Genomic DNA, 26,037 nt, shown 5'->3' with positions numbered 1-26,037 from the left:
AGAGGCCAGCTGGTAAGATTACAAATAGTGATCCCACAATCCTGGGACCGTGCAGCTGCCAGAAATACATGCCGGTTGCCAAACACCCGGATTTTGATCACGTGACCATGGAGATGCTGCAACAGCCATCAGTGTAAAAACCAGTCCCAAGTCCCTTTTTCAGTGCCTTTGCAGCTTTGATCGGTCACTAAACGAATGTTTGTAAATCTAGGACGATCTGGAGATTCCTTTATTAGTTTTATTGTTTTCTATGTGAGGTTTATATTCCCGTTAAGCCGCCTTGAGTCACCATGGGTGAATAGGCGGCAGTACAAATTCCCTAAAATAAAATAAAATAAAATAAATAGAGCGTTGTTACTTATTCAGGCAGGCTACAAAGTATAACACAGGGAGGTGTCGCCATCTTCCTGCTTCAAGAAGTTTTAGCCAGAGGTATTGCTCGATACAGTCTCAACGTCTCTTTCTCCTTACAGCGTTTTGCTGCTGACATTATATCTGTTCTGGCCATGACAATGAGCGGAGAGCGAGAGTGCCTGAAATATCGGTTGGTGGGATCTCAGGAACCCTTAGCTTCGTGGGGACATGAGTACGTCAGGTAAGGAGCAAGTTAAGATGTCTGACAAGCTAGAAATCAGTCATACAGGGAGTCCTCCACTTATGACCAAAATTGAGCCCAAAATGAAGGTGGTTAATTGAGAAATTTGTTAAGTGAGTCTTGCCCCATTTGAACACTTTTCTTGCCACATTTGTTCGGTAAATCACTGCAGTTGTTAAATTAGTAACACAGATGCCCCAAAGTTGCTTTTTTTTTTTTTCCTCCAAGAGGCAACTGGACTTTCTGGTTTTTCTTTGAAGACGTTTCGCTTCCTATCCAAGAAGTTTCTTCAGCTCTGACTGGATGGTGGGGAATGGGAGAATTTATATTCCTTGCAGATTTATATTCCTTGCAGATATATATTCCTTGCAGATTTATAGGCCTTGCAGATTTATAGGCCTTGCAGATTTATAGGCCTTGCAAATGACCAGTTGTCTGCAAGGAGTATAAATCCTTCTCCTTTCCACCATTCAGTCAGAGCTGAAGAAGCTACGTGGGTGAGAAGTGAAATGTCTTCAAACGAAAAACAAGAAAGTCCAGTTGCCTCTTGGGCGGGTGGGGTGGAAAAACACCTTTGGGACAACCATGACCTGGAATGACTGAGAATCTCCGTAGACTTTTAGTAACATGGATGTTAAGGGATATCTGGCTTCCCCATGGACTTGGCTGATCAGAAGGTCGCAGAAGGGGATCACATGACCCCGGGACACTGTATCAGTCATAAACGTGAATCGGTTGTCAAGCATCCAAAATGTAAATCACGTGACCACGGGGATGCTTCAACGGTCACAGGTGTGAAAAACAGTTCTAAGTCACTTTTTTTCAGTGCTGCTGTAACTTCAAACGGTCGCTAAGCGAACTGTTGTAAGTCGAGGACTACCTGTGCAGTTCTTTTGAACTACATAGTTCTTTTTCATTGTTAAAACATCGCCTCCCATCTGCAGAGCCGAACACAGCAAACAGGAGGCTCTCGGGTGGTGCCCTAGTCAGCACTGCCTGAGCTCTGTTCATAGCAGTTGCTTCTTCGGTACAGTCTCTTGCCAAGCAACCCAAGGCTGCTGATGTCTCTTGACAGATAATCTCTTTATTTGCTATATACCGGACAAGTGACCCACTGGGATCCCCATATCTAAACAACCTACCTTATGGGCGGCCAGAATCTGAAAATAACATTCAACCCAGCACAGTAATTAAGCAAAATAGTTCGGTTGTGATTGGCCTGCGCGGGACTGATTGGGGTAGATTGCAGGCGTGACACCAAAATATAATTTTATCATATTTTATTTTTATATTAAATTATTGTATTTCATTCCAATTTCATTTTAAACCGTTGTTTTATTCCAATTTCTTTTTAAACCGTTATTTTATTCCAATTTCATTTTAAATTGAATTTTATCCAATTCCATTTTAAATTGTTTTTATCAGATTTTAGTAATAATTTGTGTCTGGAACTCTGCACTTTGATATGGCCCAAGGGCTAATCAGTAAAGTAAACTCTTAACTCTCAACGCTTATTTGAAGTATTCCTTACAATAAAGAACATGGGAAGATTTAAGTTCAGTAAAGGTACCCCTCTAATTTTATGGGCTGAAAAAACAAGGTATAAATTTGCTGGAAAAACCCCCCACCCCCCAAAATGACTTACTGAATAGGGAGTTTGTCTTGTTTTTTTATTTTAAAACCATGGCTATTTTCCTTCCGTTGCCCCTGCAGGCATCTAGCAGGCGAAGTCGCCAAGGAGTGGCAGGAAATTGACGAGGCAGACAAGACCCAGAAGGACACACTTCTAACTCTGGTAAAGGAGATTGTGCCCTACAACATGGCCCATAATGCTGAGCACGAGGCCTGTGATTTGCTGATGGAAATTGAGCAGATGGATATGCTGGAGGAATATATTGACGACAATGCCTATGCCAAAGTTTGTCTCTACCTGACCAGGTAAGGTAACTGTACTTTCTGGGGTTCGTGGAGTTCAATTCATAAGAGTTGGCAAGGCTGAATTGGGCCGTGGAGACCAATTCTTTGAACACAGAGATCCATATTAAAACATTCGTGGTCAGCGGCTATCCAAACCTAATTTTTCTCCCATAACTGGTTCCACGGTTCAAATACCAAAGGTTTTTTTTTTTTCCCCCCCTTAAGACTTAATTGGAAATTATATTCCTATCGCTCAGATCCTTTGTTTTATTTTTTTTCTGCACTCTGAAACAATGCAGAACAGATCTTAATCTTCTTCTGTGTGATATCTTTTCAGATTCCCCAAGAATGCTGTCCGCCTCTCCTCAAAACTATATGTTTCTAGTTCCTTCCTATCTTATTCTTCTAAAATCCCAACGAACCTTTTTCTCTCTTAGCCTTTGAACCTAATTTAAGCATGGAGCACTCAAAGTGGAACTATCATTTCCTTTAGAAATAATAGAATAAGAAACTGCCATTCTACTGAGGCAGTCCAATATGATAAAGAATTGTTGCAAAGAAATGCAGGACATTAAATGTAGGGCAGTGTATCCCAATTTTGACAACTTTTAAGATGCATGGACTTCAAATCCCAGAACTGGCTAGGGAATTCTGGGACTTGAAGTCCATGCATCTTAAAATTGCCAAAATTGGGAATCCTTGATCTAAGGTATTCAGAGCCCAAATCCTCATTGATTGTGACAGGCTTGCATTCATTTATACATGCAAAAAATGTTTGTTTTGTGCTGAAATTCACCTGAATCTGATAAGAAAGGTATAATTAGCCATAATTCTAAAGATTATCAATCAGCACATCATTTAAAAAAAATGTATTCTCTTCCCTCCTCACTCTTAAAGGAACTGATTCCCAATTTAGGTAACTTCTATATTTGCTCTTCGGTAGGATTTCTGTCCACTTTAACTCTTCCATGGTGGTGTCATAACAAATTGTAGCTCCCGTTTGCTTCAATATGTTTCATGGTGATTTTTTTCTCTTCCAGCCCAACTACAGGATATTTATGATGAGTTTAATGATTTCCCCCATCGCATATTGAAAATTTTAATTTGAGAGCAGGGACTGAGGCCCACATCAAAGTTTGGGGACCTAACCCAAAGGACCATGTAACATTTGTGAAAAAAGGAACAGTTGGCTAATAGCCGTAGTGCTAACCAAACTTCGTTTTCTGCCTCTCCCTTTCTTATTTTTCAAGCTGTGTGAGCTATGTCCCCGAGCCAGAGAATTCTGCCCTTCTTCGTTGTGCCCTTAGCATCTTCCGCAAGTTCAATCGCTACCCTGAAGCCCTCCGTTTGGCCCTCATGCTGAATGACATGGAACTGGCCGAAAACATCTTCATTTCCTGCAAAGATGTGTAAGTAGAGCTCCCTAGAATTGGGGTGCTGTGGACAGATCCACGGGATTCAGGGCTAGGAGAACTGAGAATTGCTAAGTCTAGAACCTTGCCCAAAGACCCTTTTTATTTCATTCATATAGATAGATAGATAGATAGATAGATAGATAGATAGATAGATAGATAGATAGATAGATAGATGGATGCAGAGATTCTAGAAGAGTGCACGGAAGAGCAACAAAGATGATTAGAGGTCTGGAGGATAAAACACTTGCAGGAACTGGATATGTCTAGTTTAATGAAAAGAGGGACTGGGGGTGTGTGACATGACATGATAAGTCTTCCAATACTTGAGGGGCTGCCACAAAGAAGAGGGGGTCAACCTATTCTCCAAAGCCCTCGAGGCAGGAGAAGAAGCAATGGATGGAAACTAATCAAGGAGAAAAGCAACCTAGAACGAAGGAGCAATTTCCTGACACAACAATCAGTTGCCTTCAGAAGTTGTAGGTGCTCCACCACTGGAGGTTTTGAAGAAGAGATTGGACAACCATTTGTCTGAAATGGTATAGGATTTCCTGTTTTCAGGAAGGAGTTGGACAAGAAGACCTCCAAGGTCCCTTCCAACTCTGTAATTCTGAGACCACATCATGCATCAGGAAGGGGAGAACCAGGTAGTCCTCAGCTTACAACCACAACTGAGTCAAATTTTTCTTTTTCTAAGCTAGACAGTTGTTAAGTAAGTTTTTCCCCCTTTTGCAACCTTGACTGCTGAAAGACTGAGGACTTAACAAACTCTGGAATAATAATAATAGTAATAATAATAATAATAATTATTATTATTTTGTAAATTTTATTTGAGTTTTCACAAAGAGAAAAAAATACAAATAAAACATCTTTTTGAAAGCAGCATAATCCCGGGTTACATTTCTTCGTACAGACACAAATTCAGGTTCATGCTCATTTTTATATTCTATTCCGTATCTTATTACTATTTTACATTTTCTGCATAGCTTCTCCCCTCTTTTAATTTTCTCAATTTTATTTCAATTATCTCATCTCAATTCACATCATTGTATTTATATTTTTTGTCTGTCCTGTTTCAATTATCTATTATCTTTTCTCATTAAACAAGATTTCTCCTGTAGTTACTGATTGGAGTATAACGCCTTTATATCTTTTCCCTAAAGTTGTAACATTCAATATAATATATAACTTCCATTCGGATTCTGCTTGGTACATTCTTAAAATACACACTGTATTCTTAAAAAAAGAAAAAGAAATATAAATGTATATAATTAAAACAACATTACATTCCAATTCAATTCTATCATTAATTAAATATTCATTAAAGTCTTAACATCTTTAACATTACTTTTCAATTAAATATTATACTTCTATGGGAACAATTATAGGCTTTCTGTAGTTAATTCCCCCCCCTTCACTTATATTTTCTAAAACATTAACTAATTAAAATGTTCCCGTTCCTTCCTAATTCAATTTTCTCATTTATTTTATTTTACTTATTTTATTCACAAACATTTCACTAAATTACACTAACTATTTTATCCCTCATTTTAATCATACGTTGTTTCCAGTTTTCTAAAGTTATTTCTATTATTAATATAACAATATAATCTTATGTACCTTTACAAAATCCCTTTTTCAGTTACATTTTCACCCATTATCTCTAAATAGGTCCTGTTTCTCTATATCTTGCTCCGGTCCTTTGTAACTTCTTTTCCTTTCCTTCTTCCCTCTCTTCTTCTCTCTCCCTTTTTTACCCCCTTGTCTCTCTACCTCTATTTCTCTCTTCTGTATTCCCCTTTTCTGTTGCTTTCCAGTATTATACTTATTTTTCAAATTATGTTTCTTTTCTTTGGTTGTTTTTTTTTTAAGTCTTAAATTCTCCATCCTCTTTCCCCCCTTTCCTTTTTCTTCCCCACATAAAATTACTTGTTCATTAAAGATGGCTTCTTCTTTATCCCAGTCTTCTGGTTTTGCAGTCTTTTCTCGTTCTTTCTCATAGTTCCAAATCTCCATTTCTAAGAATTGAAAAACGAAGCCAAAAGCACCCTTTCCTTCTTGTGCATCTTCTTTGTACTTTTTAAGTTCCATTTTCAATTCATCCAGAAATGGTACCATGGTGTAAATTTTTAAACAAGCACCTGATTGATTTTAGTCATTCAAATATAATAACCAAAAATCCAAAGATCACCAAATAATCCAAATACATGCAAGCTCTTTCTTTTTTGCTCTTTTTTTTCACTTTCTCTTCCTGAGGTTACTATTTAGTTGCAAAGTTTCAGTTAAAATGTATCTTTTAGAAGTCTTGTTGAAGTTTTACTGTAGATTCTTTTTAATTCCAGGCAGTCTCCTCCCTCTTCCAGATCCTGCCCTTATTCTTTTTCTCTCCCTTCCTGCCTCTGAAAAAGAAAGTTTTTAATGTCCAGAAATCTTTATTATCCCTTTGGCATTTTGTTTTATTTTCAGCTTAATTGCCTATTGATGTCAAAGCAGATTTTTCTGATTTCTTATTTAAGTCTCTTAGTTGGCAGTATAGGGAAGGAGAGAGAAGAAAAAAAAAAGCCAACCTTTTCCCTTTTCACTTTCCTTCGCTGCTTCCAACTCTTCTTTGGGAGCAATGTTATTTTTTGTAAGTTTAAATTCCAGTGTATCTTAGTTGTTGCTTTTACAATTTAACCTGGTCAGCCAAAACTTTCACTTCTTATCTTCCTCCTGCATGTTCTTTTCCAGTTGAGTTCGTCTTTGTGGTGGCCATTTCTGACCACCACTGCAACCGCCTTTGGGAAAGGGAGTAATGGCCAGCTGAGGAGGAAAGATGCAGTTCTCCTCAACCCTGCTGACGGTCTCCCCCCTCTTCACCACCTCTACGGGGTGGCTTAGCCCCGAAACCAGCTGGCTCGGGGCACTCCAGCGGCGAGCCCAGACAGAAACCGCGCACAATTGCGGATTTCAAGTCTGTCGCCGAAGCCCTTCAAACTGGTAGTCAGGAATTATTATTATTATTATTTTTAAACGTGCACTTAGAAGATTAATACCACCAAACCTGCCCTAAACTAGCCAAAATTAATGAAGACTCAGCATCCATCTCGCCTCCAGGCCTGGAGCAGCAGCCATGACTGTAAACTGCTTAGAGAGGGTTGTAATGCACTGTAAAGTGGCATATAAGTCTACTATCACTATTTTGGAAACCCTGGAAGACTGAGCACCATCCATCCCTCTGGGGAATGCTGTTACTCCTGCAAAGCACTGGCTCCTAAGGAAAAAACAATTAAGGCCACCAACAGGATATTGCTGAATTTAACAAATGACAGTTCATCTTACAGTCCACTCTAGCTAAATTTTTTTTTTTTGGTTTGCTAACATTTTTGCTTGTTTGTTTGTTTGCAGAGTGGTTCAGAAGCAAATGGCCTTCATGTTGGGCCGCCACGGCGTCTTTCTGGAGCTAAGTGAGGATGTTGAAGAATATGAGGATCTTACGGAGATCATGTCTAACGTCCAGCTCAACAGTAATTTTCTGGCCTTGGCCAGGGAAGTAAGTTCTCTTGCACTATCACAAGGTTGTCCCAAAGGTGCTTTTGGGACAACCATGACCTAGATCAGGGGTCCCCAACCACCAGGCCGCGGACCGGTACCGGTCCGTGGAACATTTCCTACTGGGCTGCCGGTTTGCTGGGCGCCGCCATCTTGTTTGACAAGAAAGTGCTTCTGGGTGAGCTTTTCCGGTTGGAAAGCGGCGTTTGGGTCCTGAAGGAATCCTCGCGCCTTAGTTTCATCGAAGGCGGTGGGGGCTTCGAACGAAACTAAGGCACGAGGATTCTTTCAGCACCCAAGGCAAGGCGAGCCGAGCGACCGTCCTGAAGCCGTCCCGAAGCGAAGCCCAGTGACAAAGGTACAAAGGAGGAGTTGAAGGTGGCGGGGAGAAGCGGGGGACGGCTGGCTGGCCAGTCGCTCGGCTCGCCTTGCCTTGTCATGCATGCTGATGCCGGTATCGGGCCGCGGATCATTTTGTGATGCCGGTACCGGGCCGTGGCACAAGAAAGGTTGGGGACCACTGACCTAGATGACTGAAAATCTCCATAGATATCACAAGGTTGTTGTTTTTTCCTAGTAGGATTTTGAATCTTGAATAAGGGGAAGTGTGAAAATGACGGGCAAAAGGTCCATTTAGAGCAAGGCAAGAGATAAATGTTGCCTGAATGACAGTATAAATTCCCGGGAAAGCTTTTAGAAGCAATCTGGCTTAATTTTAAGAAATGCCTCCTTTATCCCCATGTCAAAGCATTATTTTGCCTCTTAGTGCCATCTGCTGTAGCAAACAAGCTGAGAATGCAGCCTGCTGATACTGTCAGTTTATTTTCTGATAGATTTGTTTTCCTACAGTGGTCTCGTTTTTGAAAAGAAGGTCAAATGTTAAGGAATAATTCAGATCGACCTTGTTTAGTGTCAGTGTTTAGTGTTTAGCTTCGTTTAGCAACGGTTAACAGTTAAAATGGTAGTTAAAGAGTAATTTTATGACCAAGTCCTCACTTTTATGCAGGTCTGTAATGCAAAGGAAAGCTAAAATAAGATCACAAGCACAGTTTTTCTTTCACTTAGCGTCTACTTTGCTTAACAACCACGTGTGCTGTCTCAATTGCAGCTGCTAAACAAGAATTGCCTGTAATATCCCCCAAATTTAAGCCAGATTGAACATTTGCACAGAGGTTTTCACTGCTTTTAATTTGATGCAAGGATGAGTTTTAATTCATTTTCAGGCATGGGAGGTTTTTCAACGTATTATCAGTTTTGCTGTGGGTTCTTTTTGTGTTTTTTTTTAACCTGGATATCTTAGTAGAATCTATCTTGTTTTCAACCATCAGGATATTGAATGATGCAGTGGTATGCAAATCTAATTAGAATCTGGATAGATTTAGCAAATTGTAAAAAGGAGTATCGAGATTAACACTTGCACATGATACAAACCACACAGCTAAATAGGTTTCACTCAAGTTGTCTGGATAGACTGAAGCTTAAAAGAGTTCAATTCTAAATACATTCTGCATATTTCATTGTAAGCCAGAAAAGATGTTTTGCATTTTGAGACATAATAAAGTTGGATATGTTGTTGTCTAGTTTTTGGGACCAAGTGCTCAGAAAAACTATACATAAAAACAATAAAAAACAATAAAAACTTTTGAAATGGAAAACGTCTTGTGCTGAAGATATTATGGCTACACTGGAATCAGAATTAAACACTGGTGTTGCATTGCTTTGTTAGGAATGCTGAGCGTGTTGTTTAAATATTTGAAATATAGTGCTGGTCTACTTATATATTATTTCTCTGCTCTCCCCTCTTCTAACAGTAAAGGCTGCTTGCTTGACACTAAAATGCTATCTGGACAATTTAGTGTAAAAATGGCATCTAGAGATTTCCAATACCTGTCCCTATTTCTACATTTCAGTTAAAGATAAAACAGAATTTGCAGCCATGGAGTCTTCATACTTGTGTGGGGTGATCAGTTATTTGATTCTGACCCTTTTTGTGACCACTCTTTGCAGCAGGGTACAAAATATTTTGAATTCAAAACAGCTCCTTGGAAGAGTTGTTCAGAGCTCACCTGGAATGTTCTGGTAACATTACCGAGATACCAGAAGCATTCTGAATGTAAAACAGCAAAGTTGAGCTCAAAATATTTCTAGCAAGGTCAGAACAACCTGGTCTAACTTTGAAACCGCTATTTCAAGATCATAACATTTCAAATTCCAACATGCTTCGCGTTTCTAATGAACAGAAATGCTCAGCAGGGCATCTGTGTTCAGCGAGAGTAAAAAAAGAAAAAAAATTGTGTGGGTTTTTTTTTCGTTTTCAGTAAATCTTTTCCTTGATTTGGGCATTCACCCAACATTGCAGGGAACTTGAGACTCCTGTGCTACTGATAGCCCCTCAAAACTCATTTTTCCCCAGTTTCCCCAAGTTCTCCCTAATTGCATTGGTTGAAAAGTGGAGGGCAATTACTTGAGAATTGACTAACAGAAAAATTATAAAGTAAGCAGACTTCGTTACTGTCCAAAGCCTTCTTGCAAACTGGATTTAAAATGATTTGCTGTGATCTCCTGGGAAGATACAGTCCACTAAGAAAGTTGTATTTTCCTCAGAGGGACTGAATGTGGGGGGTTCACATCATGGAAATCAAATCAAAGCTTTGATTTGGGGTGACAGTGGGACATGGGCGATAAATTAGATGAATTTTCAGTCCCCCCCATCTAAATGAGGCTGTGGCTTATTTATTACTTCACCACTATGTGCTTATCCTGTAAACAAATGTGTTCAATATATATTATATTTGAAAAGCATTACTCGTGATTTCAGATTTTTTTTTTTGTAACTTAAAAGTGCTGTGAACCACACCTAGTTTGGTCATTCTGTGATTCCATATATATTTTAAACCTGGATAGTGGATTAATTCAGCAATCAGGTGAAGACTTGTTTTATATGGAAGACATCAAAAATAATTGTTTCTTTTGCCTCCAGCTGGATATCATGGAGCCCAAGGTGCCAGATGACATTTACAAAACACATCTAGAAAATAATCGTAAGTCCTGGGCTTAAAATAGCGGGGTCCTTGCTGACTCTGGGTTCACTAGGAATATCTTGGTTGGTTATAACTCTCGTCATCAGTCTGATTCACACTGTTTGGATATAATCTCCCTTACAGAGAGGGGCAGTTCTAACTATGTAATGATGCCTCTTCAAATATACTGGCCCAATTCTCTTTTGCATACTTACTTATAGCTAGTCACATTCATTAAGTGTGTCGCTCTCCCCCAAATTCTTGATTCACATTTTGAGGCTGTTTTTGTCATGGAGTGAGTGTGTGTGTGTGTGTGTGTGTGTGTGTGTATGTATGTATGTGTGTGTGTGTGTATATATATATATATATATGTATATGTATATGTATACGTATACGTATATATACATATATATGCACACTCACACACACACACACACACATTTGCAATTTTGATTGTTGTGGAAGATAATCTATAGTAGTTTGAACCTGAAAGTTTAGGGTTTTTAAAAAATAGGGAATGGCCACCGAAGGCATTGCGACATCAGCATACGTCTGTTTTCAGAGCAATTGCTTTGACAAATTACAATTATTAATAGGAGAATGCCGCCAGGCGATGAAAAATCAGGACCACGCATTAAGTTCCAGTTAAACTGATTTATTGCTCGTGTCTATACACAAGAATTTAGTCCGCCAACCGCACTGACCTGATGCTATATAACTGTTAACAGAATTCAGTGGGGTTGGGTTTGGACCGCTTGTGGGAACGTAACAGCTCCAGGCTGATTCCTCTCTTGACTCTACCACCACAGGCTCCGACTCATCTTCTCCAAGGCCACTCCATAGCCATTCTGGGCTCCTGGCTTGGATGGACTTCCCAGGACAAAATGAGCCTATGGTTTTGCTCTTGCAGATAGATTTTCAGTATGAACCGCAAACCGTAAAACTGCCAAGAAAACTGAGCGAAGAGGGATACTGGGATTGAAGCTTAATCGGAGGGCCTCTTAGAGGAGAATGAACCAGTGCTCTGGACGAAAGGCAGAGGTGGCCCATTCCAAACTGTTTTTAAAGTTAATCCAAGCGCAACTCATTACAGAGTCAAGCCCAGAAGTAACGTTCTCTACAGTTGCTCCCCAGATGATGGTTCAGCGACCGAAGAATGTTCTCCAGTGGAAACAGAAACTTTCATCTCAAGAGTGGCCGGACTCTCAAAGTTGGTGCTATCTAACCTTAAACAGATTCTAAAGATAGATAGCATCAACTTTATACGGGAGTCTGGCCACCCTTTGAGGTGAAAGATTCTGGAGAACATTTTTCTGTTTCGGAGCCATTATCTGGGGAGTTGAAAGTCCCCCAAGAATTTGGAAAGTAGACAGACTGTTTCACCGTAGATCAACACACACACACACACACTGCTCCCCCCCATTCCTGCTCTTCCATTTGCCCATCATTTTCTAATTATAAAACCCAGACCCAATTTTGTTTATTCAGCGTGCAGCCAGTGACACTGTAGTTGTTTTGATGGCCGGCGTGTTGGCTAGACGGCAGCTTCTTAAAAATCACCTTGGTGGCACAGCACGGATGTTTCCCAGTTCCGACCTGAGGCAGGAGCAGCCCATTCACCCCTGCCTTCTCTGCTCCCTCCCTCAGGGTTTGGCGGTAGTGGTTCGCAAGTGGATTCAGCTCGCATGAATTTGGCTTCCTCCTTTGTGAACGGTTTTGTGAATGCTGCTTTCGGCCAGGACAAGCTGCTGACCGACGATGGCAACAAGTGGCTCTACAAAAACAAGGACCATGGTGAGGGAGGACAAGAACTCACGGGCTGGGCTGGGGGTGAAGGAGAAGGGTGGGAAATTGCTCCAGAGTGGGAAATTTTGCACTCAATGAGAGATGCTCTCTGGCAACGAATTCATTACTGGGTAGGATTTAGAACTCTAATTCTGTGCCCCACTTTCTAAAACCCTGGAAACTCTCCGGTGTGACTCAGCAAGTGGCAGAACTGGGTTTGATTTGGCCTGAACTCAGAAATCAAGAGGGTCAGGTCTAATTAGTACCAGGATGGTAAATCAGGATTCTGCCGGAAGGAATTGACGGTCATTTGTGTAGCGCTGCCAAGAAAATTGCATGGATGTGTCCTTAAAGCGATCGTGGGTCTTGTTGGACTCAGAAGTTTGATTCAAATTGCCTTTTATTTGATTGGTAGTGAGGATGCTAAGAGTTGATACTGAGAGAATATTTGTAGTTCAGGTTTGAACTATGGGGTACTTGGTGCTCTCAGCTCGATGGTTTTTTTGGCAGATATTTCACTACCAAAGTAGATAACATCATCAATACTAGAAGAAAATGGGGTTTGTTTTCTTTCTTTCTTTCTTTCTTTCTTTCTTTCTTTCTTTCTTTCTTTCTTTCTTTCTTTCTTTCTTTCTTTCTTTCTTTCTTCCTTCCTTCCTTCCTTCCTTCCTTCCTTCCTTCCTTCCTTCCTTCCTTCCTTCCTTCCTTCCTTCCTTCCTTCCTTCCTCTCTCTCCCTCCTCCCTCCTCCCTCCCCTCATACACTCACTCATTAGTGGCTCCCACCAACACTACCACCAACACTGTAGGGCATGCCATTAGCATCTAGAAAATAAGAGCAAAATACTCCCTTCTAGCATGATGATGTTATCTAGCCAGATAGTGAAAATCTGCAAAAAAAAAACACCCCAAAACAAACAAGATCAGAGAGCTCTAAGGACCCCAGCTAAGAGTTGAATATGACAGAATGCTGCACGATGCTATGCAGGCAGTTGATTTACCTTTATACAGGCTAAAGTTAAAATAGGTACAGTAAGAAGTTTAATTTACGGTACCAACTTTGGGCTTCAGAAGGCGGATCAGTCCCTGAATGACAACAAAGAAGTGCTTGTATCTCTGCTGCCTCTAGAGTTTTGCAGCCCAGATTCTCCGGTCTTATATCCTAATATTTATAATGGCAGGTGCCCTTTTATGAAGGGGGCTGTAGGCTTTCCTTCCCCCCCACCCCACCCCAATCCATTGTTTAAGGCATTTTGCCTTCTCTTTCATGCCTTGAACTGAACTTAAAGAATGGGCTACTTGGAATGAATGCAGGGGTGAGCAACCACTCTCCCTATATATCTTCATACCCCTCTTCCCCCCCTCCCATACATATATGAATTAAGACCTCCCCTGGAATCACAACGTGTTGTGAATAGCGGGTGGGGGGATGTAAGATTTCTCAGGCTGTTCATTACCCAGGATTGATTCACGCTGGCAGCGAGTAAAACAGAAATCAATAAAAAAAAATTGGCCCCGGTTTGCAGATGCGCTGGTATTCTCATGGTCCCATTTATTCCACAGGGATGCTGAGTGCTGCCGCCTCATTGGGGATGATCCTCCTGTGGGATGTGGATGGAGGCCTCACCCAGATTGACAAGTATCTGTATTCCTCAGAAGACTACATCAAAGTGAGCGAGCCTACTGCTAACCTAAATTCTTCCCCGTAGAGCAGATTAAAAAACAAAAAAACCTTGAGTTAGGCTCAACTCCTGCAGAACAGGATTTAGATGGAGAAGGCCTACAGTAGGGCGTTTCAGGGCTGTGGATTAGATTACAAACTTGAAAACAAAACCCATTGCAGAACAGGGTCGATGAGAAACTGTTGCCCTAACAGCCAGGAAAAATGCATGGACGTGAATCACTTTGTTCTACAATGTTTTTCCAAGTTCACAATCTAGTTAGACACACACACACACACACACACACACACACACACACAGAGAGAGAGAGAGAGAGAGAGAGAGAGAGAGAGAGAGAGAGAGAGAGAGAGAGACGCGCGCGCGCCTGCTTCACAGTCTCTTTCTGTTTACTCCTCTCTGGGAGGAGGTTTCAAAGTATTTATAGCAGGACTTTATAGCAGGCTTCTGTAACAGCTTTATTCCTTATGCCATCCATCTTGTAAACGCGCAAGATTCTTTTTTTTCTCGCCATCTATACACATTTGAACTAGACTGATGTTTCTTCGTGCCATTTATGTGTGTGCGAGTAAGTGGGTATGCGTATAATGGTTATCTTTTTGAGAGTTGAGTGCAATGTAATTTCATTTAATCTGTGTTGATTAGTGTACATTTAAAGTGACCAAAGTTTTATGCTATTCTAGTCTAGTCTAGTCTAATCTACAACCCTGAAATTCCCTGTTGCCCCCTTCCAACGTTACCCATCAATAGCAATAGCTCTCAGACCAGGGATGGTGAACCTTGTCGTCCTTGCGTGCCATCACCCATAAGGCAATGCATGCTGAGGGGGGGGGGGCATGCCCCCTGCACATGCATGCACAACTCCCCCATGTCCACTGCGCATCTCTACGCGTGCACATGCATCTCCTGCGTGTGCCCCACACATTTGCAGCAGCTACCCGATGATCAGTTGTACTAATGCCAACTACTTCTCCACCTACCAGTTTACGCCACATTATGGCCCTCCCAGAGTAGGTCTCCAGTGTTTCAGGAGTCCATGTGCCTGCTCATTAGCAGTGCTTATACAGGTGCTCCTCGATTTAATAACTATTTCTTCCGTGGCCGTTTGAAGTTACAACGGCACTGAAAAAAGTGTTGTATGACTTTTTCATACTTATGGCCGTTGTATCATCCCCATGGTCAAATAGAATTTGGGTGCTTGGCAACTGACTCATATCTATGACGGTTGCCATGTCTCCCAGAGTCATGTGATTTACCTTTCGGGACCTGCCGTTGAGCCAAGTTAATGGGGAAACCAGATTCACTTAACAACCGTGTTACAAACTTAACAACTGTAAGTGATTCACTTAACCAACTGTGGCAAGTAAAGTCGTAAAATGGCGCGAAGCTCGCTTCACTGTTTTGCTTAACAACAGAAATTTGGGGCTCAGCTGGGGTCGTAAGCTGAGGACTCCCTGCACATCTTCCTCAAACAGTCCTGTCGCTTTACAAGAAAAGTAAATGAGATATCCAAACCTACAACCCTCACCTAATTCCACGGCCAAATTTCCAAATACCCAACTTCAGCTATCGTGCAAGCTGAATTAAAAGCTCTGTGGGGAAAAATGTTGCCTCAACCACCTTCTGGAACATTCCGGGGAAGCCATTTCCACATTTCCCAACTCTTTGTGAGATGCAGGGACTGAATCTAAAACTTTGGGCCGTGTGTAGATGCTTGAACTCTGAGGCGTTTTCTTTCTCTGTTGCCTCGTTGGTGACATCAGTGGGATGCGGGCATTGAAGATGGTTCTTCTGTCAAGTTGCCCTCAAGTCCTTTGAACTGAAATTCTTTTTTTTTTCCCCTAAAGCTTTATACAGATATAAAAAGTATTGTAGCTCCATATTTGTGCTATCAATCCTCTTACTAGTGCCCAAAAGATCATGGGTTGCCCTCTCCCCTCTTTGGAAGAGCTTTATAGCTCCCACTGCCTTTCTTAAGTTCAAAACATTCTCAAAGATCCATCTCATCCTGGGAGCCCCCCTTTTTTTTAACTATTACCATCTGGCAGACGGTACAGAATAATAAAAACAAGGACAAATAGGCTGAAAATCAGCTTCTATCCCAGGGCAGTAGCTCTTTTGAATTCTACTATATAGTGCAGTGTTGATGCGGTGTTGGGGGTTTTCGGTTTAATGTGTGGAGTATGAAGGATGTATGTTTGTGTTTATTTTTATGGTCATGATACGCACTGAAGATGGTGTTTGATTTCGTGCAATGACAATAAAGTAAAGTAAACTAAACTAAACTTCCATTCATGTCTGAGCAGTTTTTGTTTGGGGTGATGGGGCTCATTCATCATTAGATAGATCTTTTTTTAAAAAAATATATATACATTTTTCTGTAACATACATCAGTTTTGGTAAACAGTGCATTGTCTGTGTCAATTTATGTTATACTTATTAATGATGATGGTGATGTTAATATTATTGGTTTGTACGTATTAATCATTTAGATATATCCTTTATTGTATCGTCTATTCTGGACCGTGTTTTCCTTCCTTGTCTTTCCTCCAGTCAGGGGCTCTTCTGGCTTGTGGCATCGTGAACTCTGGCGTGAGGAACGAATGCGACCCAGCCCTTGCGCTGCTCTCAGACTACATCCTTCACAACAGCAACACCATGCGCATTGGTGCCATCTTTGGGTGAGGATAGCACTAGCAACAACGCTTAGACTTATATACCTCTTCACGGCCCCCTCTAAGCGGTTTATAGAGTCGGCCTATAACCCTCCAATAGTCTGGGTCCTCAATCTGCATAGTCTTCCTGATGCAGCACAGGCTATTGTCAGGGTTCCGGCGATTGCCCTAATTAAATCATGAGCCTCGAGCCAAGTTTCAAAAGAATTCCAATTTATTAGGAGCAATGTGTGGGCATTATCCTAGTTGAAGCCAACTCTGCCACATGTAACTTACGGTCATCTGTGGCCTGGGTGTCATTAATCACATTCTCCAGTGAAGGGTTTTTGTGGGCAGATGATCCGGTAGCTTAGCTACAATCTTTGTAAGATAAGTATGGAATGTGCTTCTGATGTGTCGTTCTTCCCCCCCCGTCCCTTCCCCCCACCCCGCTTATGGCAACTCGAAAACAGGTATAGGGATGCTTTACGAGTTGACAGCTATATCCTTCAAACCATGTTGCGCTCTCTTGGCAGGCTGGGACTGGCCTACGCAGGATCCAACCGAGAAGATGTCCTGACCTTGCTGCTTCCTGTTATGGGGGATTCCAAATCCAGCATGGAGGTGAGACAGAAGAAACCCTAAAGATTGGCTGAGAGTTCTGTGGTGGGAATGGAGCGAGGATATGGAACGGGAGATCTTTGACCTCCACCTAGGAGGGGCTTTTTCACAAAACTTTCTGAGGGCAATGGATTGCAAAACGTGTGGACTTTTCAACTCCTAGGATTCCCAAGCCAGCGTTTCCCTGAGCAATTCTGGGAGCTGAAAGTCCACAAGTCTTCAAGTTTGGAGACCCTTGCTCTAGCTTGCAAGAAATAGCTGTCAGGGTTCCAAGTAATACACCCATAGCGAACAGAACTCTGAGGCAGGTAGATTCCTCAGAGAACAGTTTTATTGGATAGATCATATTGGTAAAGACTGGGGAAAACCTATTCCAGACGTTCCCACAGTTTTCACCTAATTAAAAGTAAAAGTTTTCTCCTTTTCCCAAACAGTCACATGGTCCAGTCAGGGTGCTGTGCAACTGCCTGATAACGTCACTCTGCCTCTGTTCAGCCACCTGTTGGAATGTCCTTGGTTCCCAGGGGAAAGTACGCTGTTTTGGCTACAACCCCACCCCAGCTATTTCTATTCCCCACTCCCTAGCCCGCATCTCAATTGTGGCAATGCTGAAGCCTCCAATATGGCCTCAGTCAGGCCAACTTCAGGCTTGACAATAGCGTCTTCTTGAAAAACTGCCTAATAACTCCTCCTCCCCCCCCCACCCCCAAATATCTCTGCGGTTTCTTCTAAGAGCTTATGAAGTTGATGGTGAGAACTGGACACACACTCTCTTTGCAAAAACTTCCCGCTGCAAATTTTTAAGAAGAGACCGGACCCCCCATTTGTTTGAAATGGTACAAGGTTTCCTGCCTAAGCAGGGGGTTGGACTAGAAGACCTCCAAGGTCCCTACCAACTCTGCTATTCTATTCTATTCTATTCTTTCCCCCAGGTGGCTGGTGTGACAGCCCTGGCTTGCGGAATCATCGCAGTGGGCTCCTGCAACGGAGATGTGACCTCCACCATCCTCCAAACTATAATGGAGAAGTCCGAGACAGAGCTGAAGGACACCTACGCCAGATGGCTGCCTCTTGGCCTGGGCCTGAACCATTTGGGTAAGAGACTTCTCTAGGACGGTCGGTCCCTGGATGTCAGAAAAGGCCCGTAGAAGAGAGAAGCGGTAGAATGGCCCTTGGATGCTAATTATAGGTACAGGTAGTCCTTGAGTTACGACCACAGTTGAGCCCAAAATGTATGCTGAGCTGAATGAAAACATTTGTTGAGTGAATTTTGCTCCATTTTATGACTTTCCTTGCCGCCGTTCTTAAGTGAATCATTGCACTGGTTAAGTTTGTAACCCGGTTGTGAAGTGAATTTGGATTCCCCGCTGACTTTGCTTGTCAGGAGGTTGCAAAAGCTGATCACGTGACCTCAGGGCACTGTGACCGTCATACATATGAACCAGTTGCCAAGCATCTGCATTTTGGTCACGTGACCATGGGGGTGCTGCAATGGTCGCAAGTGTGAAAAACGGTCCTAAGTTACTCTTTTTCAGTGCCGTTGTAACTTTTTGAACGGTCACTAAATGAACTATTGTAAGTCGAGGACTACCTGTGCATCACAATTGCCCCTGAACGGGCTGCTACTTCTCCCCATTCCCACTTCGAAACAAGAGCATCGTTTCTGAATTTTATGTTGGAAAGAAATTGAAAAGAAAACTGTTCAGGTAGTCATCATCTTACGACCGCATTAGAACCCAAAATTTCCATTGCTTAGCCAGGCAGTCGTTGTGTGAGTTTTACTCCATGTTTGCATTGTCAGGATTCTGGCCGTTACTCCAATTAAATCATGAGCCTCGAGCCACACACCCCAAAACTTCTTCGGATTTATTAGAAGTTAACATGCCGTAATTTGCCTGGGCGTAGCCGACTCTGAGATACATAATTCACTGTCACCCTTGATTCTGCTTCCCCCACCCCACCCCTCTGGGTGTATCATCCCAACGAAACACGTCCACAGCCAAGAGTCATCAATCATGCTCTCCAATTAGATCCATTCTCGGCAGAAGCTTCAGTCATCTAATCCGTCTTTGAAGAAAATATGAATGGAATGTACTTTCGATTCCACACTGCTGCCTGCTCTTTGAAACACCCCCACTTCTTTCTGTTGACAACTATAAAACCTGTGTACAATGTGTTTTATGAGTTGACATGCGTCCTTTTCCCATAGTCGTTAAGCGAATCACCGCAGTTGAATTATGTGGGCGTTAAGCGAATCTCACTTCTGCCAACTGACTTTGCTTAACACAAGCCAGCTGAGAAGGGTACAGATAGCAATAGGACTTACATACCGCTTCACAGGACTTTCCAGCCCCCTCTAAGCGGTTGACAGAGTCAGCCTATTTGCCCCCAACAATCTGGGTTATCCTCATTTTACCCACCTCGGAAGGACGGAAGGCTGAGTCAACCTTGAGCCTGGTGAGATTTGAAGTGCCAAATTGCAGGCAGTCAGCAGAAGCAGCCTGCAGTACTGCACTCTAATCACTGCATCAACCACCATGGCACATGACTCCAGGACACTGCAACTGTCTTAAATACATGCCAGTTGCAAAAGTGCCCAAATTTTGATCACGTGACTGTTGGGATGCTGCAAAGGTCATAATTGTGAAAACTGGGTATAAGTCATTTTCCCCCCCACCCCCAGTACCAATGTAACTTCAAACGGTCACTAAACGAATTGTTGTAAGTCAAGGACTACCTGTATTGTCCGACATAGAGCTGCTTTGTCAATGAATTTATATTTACATTATTTGGGAAATTTATATTGCTGCCTACTTGCACACGGTGACTCAAGGCGGCTTGCAGGACATAAAAACACCCTATGAAAGAAATAATAATTTTTTAAAAAATAAAATAAAATAATAACCCCACCGCACCTCACTACCCCAGCGACCACATACCTTCATTCCACAGCCATTTAATGAGCTCCATCTTGCTCTGGGTTCACCAACCCTGCTGGCAGAACCACGTTTTCAGGGCCTTCCGAAAGAGTGTTTGTGATTAATTTTGTTTTAGGGTTATTTATGAGCTCCTGCCCAGTAATTTTAAATACTCTGCTGCCCAGTGTAGTTTCTTTTTTAAAAAACTTTTCTGAAATACTTTCAGACATTCTCCTCCTCTTCTTTCTTGGAGCTGTTTTTTGGGGGTGGGGGCAGAGGAGCAAAATACCCAGGACCAATCTTGTCCCAGTGTAAGGGGGCTTTTAGCTGCCTTGTTCCAGCAGCTTTGCATCCTTTTCATCACACGCACCCGCATTAAGACACAGCACTTGGCCTGGGAACAGAAGTATCAGTGAGCTATTTCAGAGGGACGCCCTTGTTTCCCGTTTGCAAGAACGCCCCGTGCTCTTTAGTTCCTATCCTCAGTTCCTTGATTGACTTATAAAACAAAGAGTTTTTGTATACGGGCTCGATCCACAGGTAGCAAAAAAAATAAAAGAAAGCAGAGACATTGTGACCTGCTTCCCACAGTTCTTCGAAGCACAAACAGGTGTGCTTAGAACCGGATCTTTGAAAATGGTGACTTTAGAGCTTGTTAGATGAAGAATCTGTTCTTTTTCCAAGCATAGGGAACAGGAGATCAGGATCAGAGTGGGAGGGAGAGAATTAGACAGACAGAGACACAGAGAGAGACAGGGACAGAGAGAGAGAGAGAGAAAGACAGGTAGATAGATAGATAGATAGATAGATAGATAGATAGATAGATAGATAGATAGATAGATAGATAGAATAGTCTATCAGAAAGATCAATAGGAAAATAAAGAAAATTTGGTGGGGGGGTTGTCGCCAGTTCAGTGATGTTATCACACAGCATCAGATTACATCATCTGAAGCCTGTATTTTCAGGACAGGTAGTCCTCGACTTACAACCATTCGTTTAATGACCATTCAACGTTACAGCAGTAATTGCGACTTAACAACCAGTTGTCCCACTTACGACCGTTGCACCATCCCACAGCCTTTGCGATCAAACTTTGCCAAACTGTGTGTACACACAACAGTTACAGCACCCTGGGATTCCCATTCACAAACTTCTTAGGGAGCTTCTGACAAGAAGCCAAATCAATGGGGGGAGCCAGATTCGCTTAACGACTGCACAATTCGCTTAACGACTGTGGTGTTTTGCTTAACAACCATGGCAGAAAAAGGCTCCCCCAAATGGTGCAAAGCTCACCAAAAAAGCTGCAATGGAAAGTTCAGGCTCCATTGTGGTCGTGCGTTGAGGACTACCTGGATGGACCTGGGCAATGGATGTAGAAGTTCTTTTCAGAAGGTCTTGATGTAACATCAGTCACTTGAATACATGCTGACGTATTTTTGCACCCATATTTTACAGGAAAAGGTGAGGCCATTGAAGCAATCCTGGCTGCCCTGCAGGTTGTGTCTGAGCCTTTCCGTAGCTTTGCCAACACCCTCGTGGACATCTGCGCCTACGCAGGTCAGCCTGGTTTGGGAATGGGATGTTGGGAGTTTCCTGTCCTTTTTATTCCTGGTTTGCATTCACACAACACACTTGCGAACTCGGGGAGGAAGATCTAACCCCTGCGTTTGCACAGCACGTTCATTTTGCTAGGGTTTTTTCCCTTAGCAGAGCACGCAACGTGAAACCCAGAGAATATAATGCTGTTGACGCATGCTATGTGAATTTCGGTCACAAGTTTGTGGTGTCCCCGCAGGATCTGGGAATGTGTTGAAGGTTCAGCAGCTTCTTCATATCTGCAGTGAGCATTTTGATTCCAAAGAGAAGGAGGAGGAAAAAGAGAAGAAGGAGAAGAAGGACAAAGAGAAGAAAGATAATTCGGCTGACATGGGAGCTCACCAGGTAAGGAGTTCTGTCCAGTTCTTGTACTTTGTATTTTGAGATGAGTTAACAGCCGAATAGACGCTGAACAGGTGGTGTTTAGTTAACAGCACAAACACTTAATTGCTGCCTTCTGATTTTTAATCCATAAGCCAAAATGTGTACAGCATTCCAAAATAATAGGGAAAATGGAGCGGTACCGTTCAATTACTGTTTTTTGTCTTGTCTTCCATTCATAGTTTCTTTTTCTGCTAGTTACCAGGAGAGCAGAGAGACAAATGAGGCCCTGAAACCTCATTCAGGTGTCGGTAGAAACACTCTGCAACCCGCTTGCCCAAAGCAGCTAAAATTCATTTGGCTTCACCCATCAGACTGTGAGAAGCAGAAATTGCGCCCTATTCCCAAATTCGACACTTGTGCGTTGGAGTTACGTAATAAACAGAATCCTGGTTAAAACTGAGGGATGTCATGGATTCTGAGCAAGTTGAGTGTTTCCTTACACCCAGTTCAGTAAACCTGCTTCTCTTCCCATTCTCCTTTTGCAAGATAACCTGATTTGAAGCTTTTTTTGGGTCTTGCCTTGAGCAGCTGGGCCAGCACATTTATCGTCCAGTTAAAAATAAAAAAAATTCCTATATTTAGCGATGTTACGAGGTGTCCTGTGGTTTCACATGAGGTCTCTCCTGCTGCAGGGTGTGGCGGTGCTGGGCATTGCGCTCATTGCTATGGGTGAGGAGATCGGGGCAGAGATGGCTCTACGTACCTTTGGTCACCTGGTGAGTAGGAGGCTGAAGACACCTGGAACGTGGGGAAGGGGGCAATAAAAGATAACAGGTAGACTTCAACTTTCAACCATTTGTGCAAAGAATAGTTTCTATAAACGTTTTTCATCATAATATTCTGACCCAAACCCTTTTCCAATAAAACAAACACGAACCAAAGGGAACAGAAACCTTCTAATGATCCTTACGAATCCCCGGTTAAAAGGCTGCTGCAAACTAACTAACTTTGATAACCACGAGCCTTGCCAAAACTGTGCGAGGCTGCCAAGAATCTCAGATAAGAAATATTTTACAACACCAGAGTCTTCAAATACCAACTAAGATACTGCAATGTCCACGAGGCTCAAGTTTTAAAACGTCTTTGCTTCCTGCAAAGAACGTCTGATTCACAGCTGGCTTTTATCTTCTTGAAGGAGGGGCCATTATCTTGAAGCCTAACTCCTGAGACGCCCGTGCTGCAGCAGCTGCTCTTTCCTGCGAGCAACCTTGCGCGCATGCACACTTGGCACAGGCTCCTCGGGAACCTCCTCATCGCTGCTGCCAGCCCCCACAATCTCTGAAGGCAGCAGTCCACTCCTTAATGGTCCTGGCCCCTCACCTGAGTCCTCGGTCTCCTCAGCTGTCCGCACCTGCTGCCGGCTAACCACAACACAAATTAAGAGATGTACTGTGTATCTTAACAGCCTTGAGCCCCATGTACAGGTAGCCCTCAACTTACAACAGTTCATTTAGTGACCATTCAAAGTTACAACATTCTGCAGGAAATGTGAATTTAGTTGAGTGCCTATGGATATTCTCAGTCATCCAGGTCATGGTTGCCCCAAAGGTGCTTTTTCAAAAGGCAACTGGACTTTCTTTTGTTTTTCCTCAAGGACGTTTCGCTTCTCATCCAAGGAGCGTCTTCAGTTCAGAACTAAAATCCGGTTGCCTTTTGACAAAGCCTCTTTGGTTGAATGTAATGACTTCCCGTTGCTCCACTAAGTGGCAGCTGGTCTCTGGGGACAGTTCAGTTTTTGTTCTTACCTGCACACTTGTGAACCAAGAGCTTATTTTCGTCCAGGGTGCGTTGCTACAGTAGGAGTAGAGACCACAGTGGTCTGCAGCAAAAGACCCCGATGCTTTAATGGTCCTCTTTCTTTTTTTTTCCAGCTACGATACGGGGAACCGACTCTCCGACGAGCTGTTCCATTAGCTCTGGCTCTCATCTCTGTGTCCAACCCTCGCCTCAACATCCTTGACACGCTCAGCAAGTTTTCCCACGATGCCGACCCCGAGGTGTCGTACAACTCTATCTTCGCCATGGGCATGGTGGGCAGCGGTAAGCCCATCCGGGGTGTTGTTGAAGGGAGGGCATTCCTGGCGCTTAAGCGTCTATGGCAGGTCACGGTTGGGTTTATTTTTTCCTTCAAGAGGCAACCAGGGTTCCTTCGTTTTCCTTTCGAGACATTTTGCTTCTCATCCAAGAAGCTTCTTCATCTCTGACTGGAGAGTGGAGAATGGAAGAAGTATTCTCCTTGCAGACAGCTGGTCATTTGCATCCTATTAAAGAGCCATTGGAGGTTTATCTGTGCCTTCAGGGTCACCTGAGTGGTGCGAATGGGTGCGGAGCCTTCTTGGAACTGCTGAAAGGCCTGGGTTGTGGACTGGAAATAGACGGTGTCGTATCCCTCCCGCTCTGTTGAGAATTTGTTCAGTTTTGACATAGATGGCCTCTTTGACCCCTTTCAAACCAGCGGTCTTCTCTGTCCAAAAATGTGAACCTTGCTGTCTTCAAAAGACTGGCCTTTGTCTTTTAAATGCAGACGGCTGAACCTTGTCCGGATGGGTTTGTTCTCCCGTGTTCTGCCATGCGTTCGTGAAGTGATGGCTTTGTTTTCCCCAATGTACAGATCTGCCTGTGTCTCACTGCACTGTACTGCATATATACTGTATATAGCGCGCTTTTCGGCACACCACAACAAAAAGGTTCACCATCACTGGAATAGGGGATCCTTCCCGCCCTCTCCCCAAGTATTTTTTTTTTTCCTTTTCTTTTTTTGTTCCCCTGACCCTATCGGTCTGTATCCATAGGTACCAACAACGCTCGCCTGGCTGCAATGCTGAGACAGCTGGCACAATATCACGCCAAGGATCCCAATAACCTTTTCATGGTGCGATTGGCTCAGGTAATGGTGCAGCCTAACCTCTGCCCCAATAAACAGCTTGGGGCCTCATTAAGCTTTAGGGAAACAGCCAGAGAACTGGGCATATTTATTTATTTGGCTATGCCGAATATTCAGGACTCCTCGGTGGCGCTAAGCACAGCATAGCTTGACCTTCAGTCACACCTGAGAGACTTGCCCAGGGCTCACCTGACACCCACTGCTAGCAACGCCTGTGGAGGTTCTCAGTCATCCAGGTCATGGTTATCCCAAAGGTGCTTTTTTTTTTTTTCCTTTCAAGAGGCAGCTGGACTTTCTTGTATTTTCTTTGATGAATTTCCAGAAAAAAAATAATTGCAGACTACAGGAGCCATTTGCAGTTTGAGATGCAGGCAACATAGAGACTCATCTCCAATAGCCTGCGCCTGTGTTTAACAGTGAAGGGACACGGGACAGGAAAAAACATCCTGGAGAAAGCACAGCTCCACAGCAGATTGTTGGGGGAAATATGCAAATAGTGCAAGTAATGCTAACATTGAAAACTGCTCAGACAATGCTGTAAAGCACCATGGAGTGGTGTATAAGTCTTGGTACTATTGCTATTACTATACACCTCTATATTGTATCTCCTGAATACCCCCTAGCCTGCCCTTCCTTCCTTCCTTCCTTCTCACTCATCTCATGTTTTGTTGAAGCACTGTTCAAGGCAATTTAGAACCCTATCCTATCTATCTATCTATCTATCTATCTATCTATCTATCTATCTATCTATCTATCTATCTATCTATCTATCTCCATCTCCTTCCTTCCTTCCTTCCTTCCTTCCTTCCTTCCTTCCTTCCTTCCTTCCTTCCTTCCTTCCTTCCCACTCACTCATTTCACATTTTGATGAAGCACTGTTTAAGGTAATTTAGAACCCTATATCTATCTGTCTGTCTGTCTGTCTGTCTGTCTGTCTGTCTATCTATCTATCTATCTATCTATCTATCTATATCCTTCCTTCCTTCCTTCCTTCCTTCCTTCCTTCCTTCCTTCCTTCCTTCCTTCCCACTCACTCATTTCA

At 42.8% G+C, this 26,037-nt stretch overlaps 1 protein-coding gene and 1 long non-coding RNA gene across 2 annotated transcripts in view; one reads left to right on the top strand and one right to left on the bottom strand.

The window, feature by feature from the left end:
* PSMD2 (proteasome 26S subunit ubiquitin receptor, non-ATPase 2) overlaps positions 1-26,037 on the top strand; it is a 35,701-nt gene that overhangs the window by 5,738 nt on the left and 3,926 nt on the right. Inside the window, exons 4-18 of the mRNA XM_026718881.2 lie at positions 474-595; positions 2,309-2,533; positions 3,763-3,921; positions 7,312-7,456; positions 10,436-10,496; positions 12,123-12,269; positions 13,822-13,928; positions 16,491-16,618; positions 17,128-17,215; positions 18,145-18,307; positions 21,587-21,688; positions 21,927-22,072; positions 22,744-22,827; positions 23,983-24,151; positions 24,904-24,998. Of these exons, the coding sequence (XP_026574666.1) occupies positions 474-595; positions 2,309-2,533; positions 3,763-3,921; positions 7,312-7,456; positions 10,436-10,496; positions 12,123-12,269; positions 13,822-13,928; positions 16,491-16,618; positions 17,128-17,215; positions 18,145-18,307; positions 21,587-21,688; positions 21,927-22,072; positions 22,744-22,827; positions 23,983-24,151; positions 24,904-24,998 (1,941 nt within the window). The remainder of the gene's footprint in view (positions 1-473; positions 596-2,308; positions 2,534-3,762; positions 3,922-7,311; positions 7,457-10,435; positions 10,497-12,122; positions 12,270-13,821; positions 13,929-16,490; positions 16,619-17,127; positions 17,216-18,144; positions 18,308-21,586; positions 21,689-21,926; positions 22,073-22,743; positions 22,828-23,982; positions 24,152-24,903; positions 24,999-26,037) is intronic.
* Positions 7,313-9,746, bottom strand: LOC148125915 (uncharacterized). Its single transcript, XR_015743650.1, has 2 exons — positions 7,981-9,746; positions 7,313-7,515 (listed from the first exon to the last, which is right to left on the bottom strand). It is a non-coding gene; the product is annotated as an uncharacterized LOC148125915 (long non-coding RNA).

Source organism: Pseudonaja textilis, chromosome 4 (genome assembly GCF_049901715.1).
Source record: "Pseudonaja textilis isolate UNSWEBS1 chromosome 4, rPseTex1.2, whole genome shotgun sequence".
In the NCBI taxonomy this organism is placed as follows: Eukaryota; Metazoa; Chordata; class Lepidosauria; order Squamata; family Elapidae; genus Pseudonaja; species Pseudonaja textilis.
Note: the sequence above shows the minus strand (reverse complement) of the source record. Positions and strands in the feature narration are given on the sequence as shown.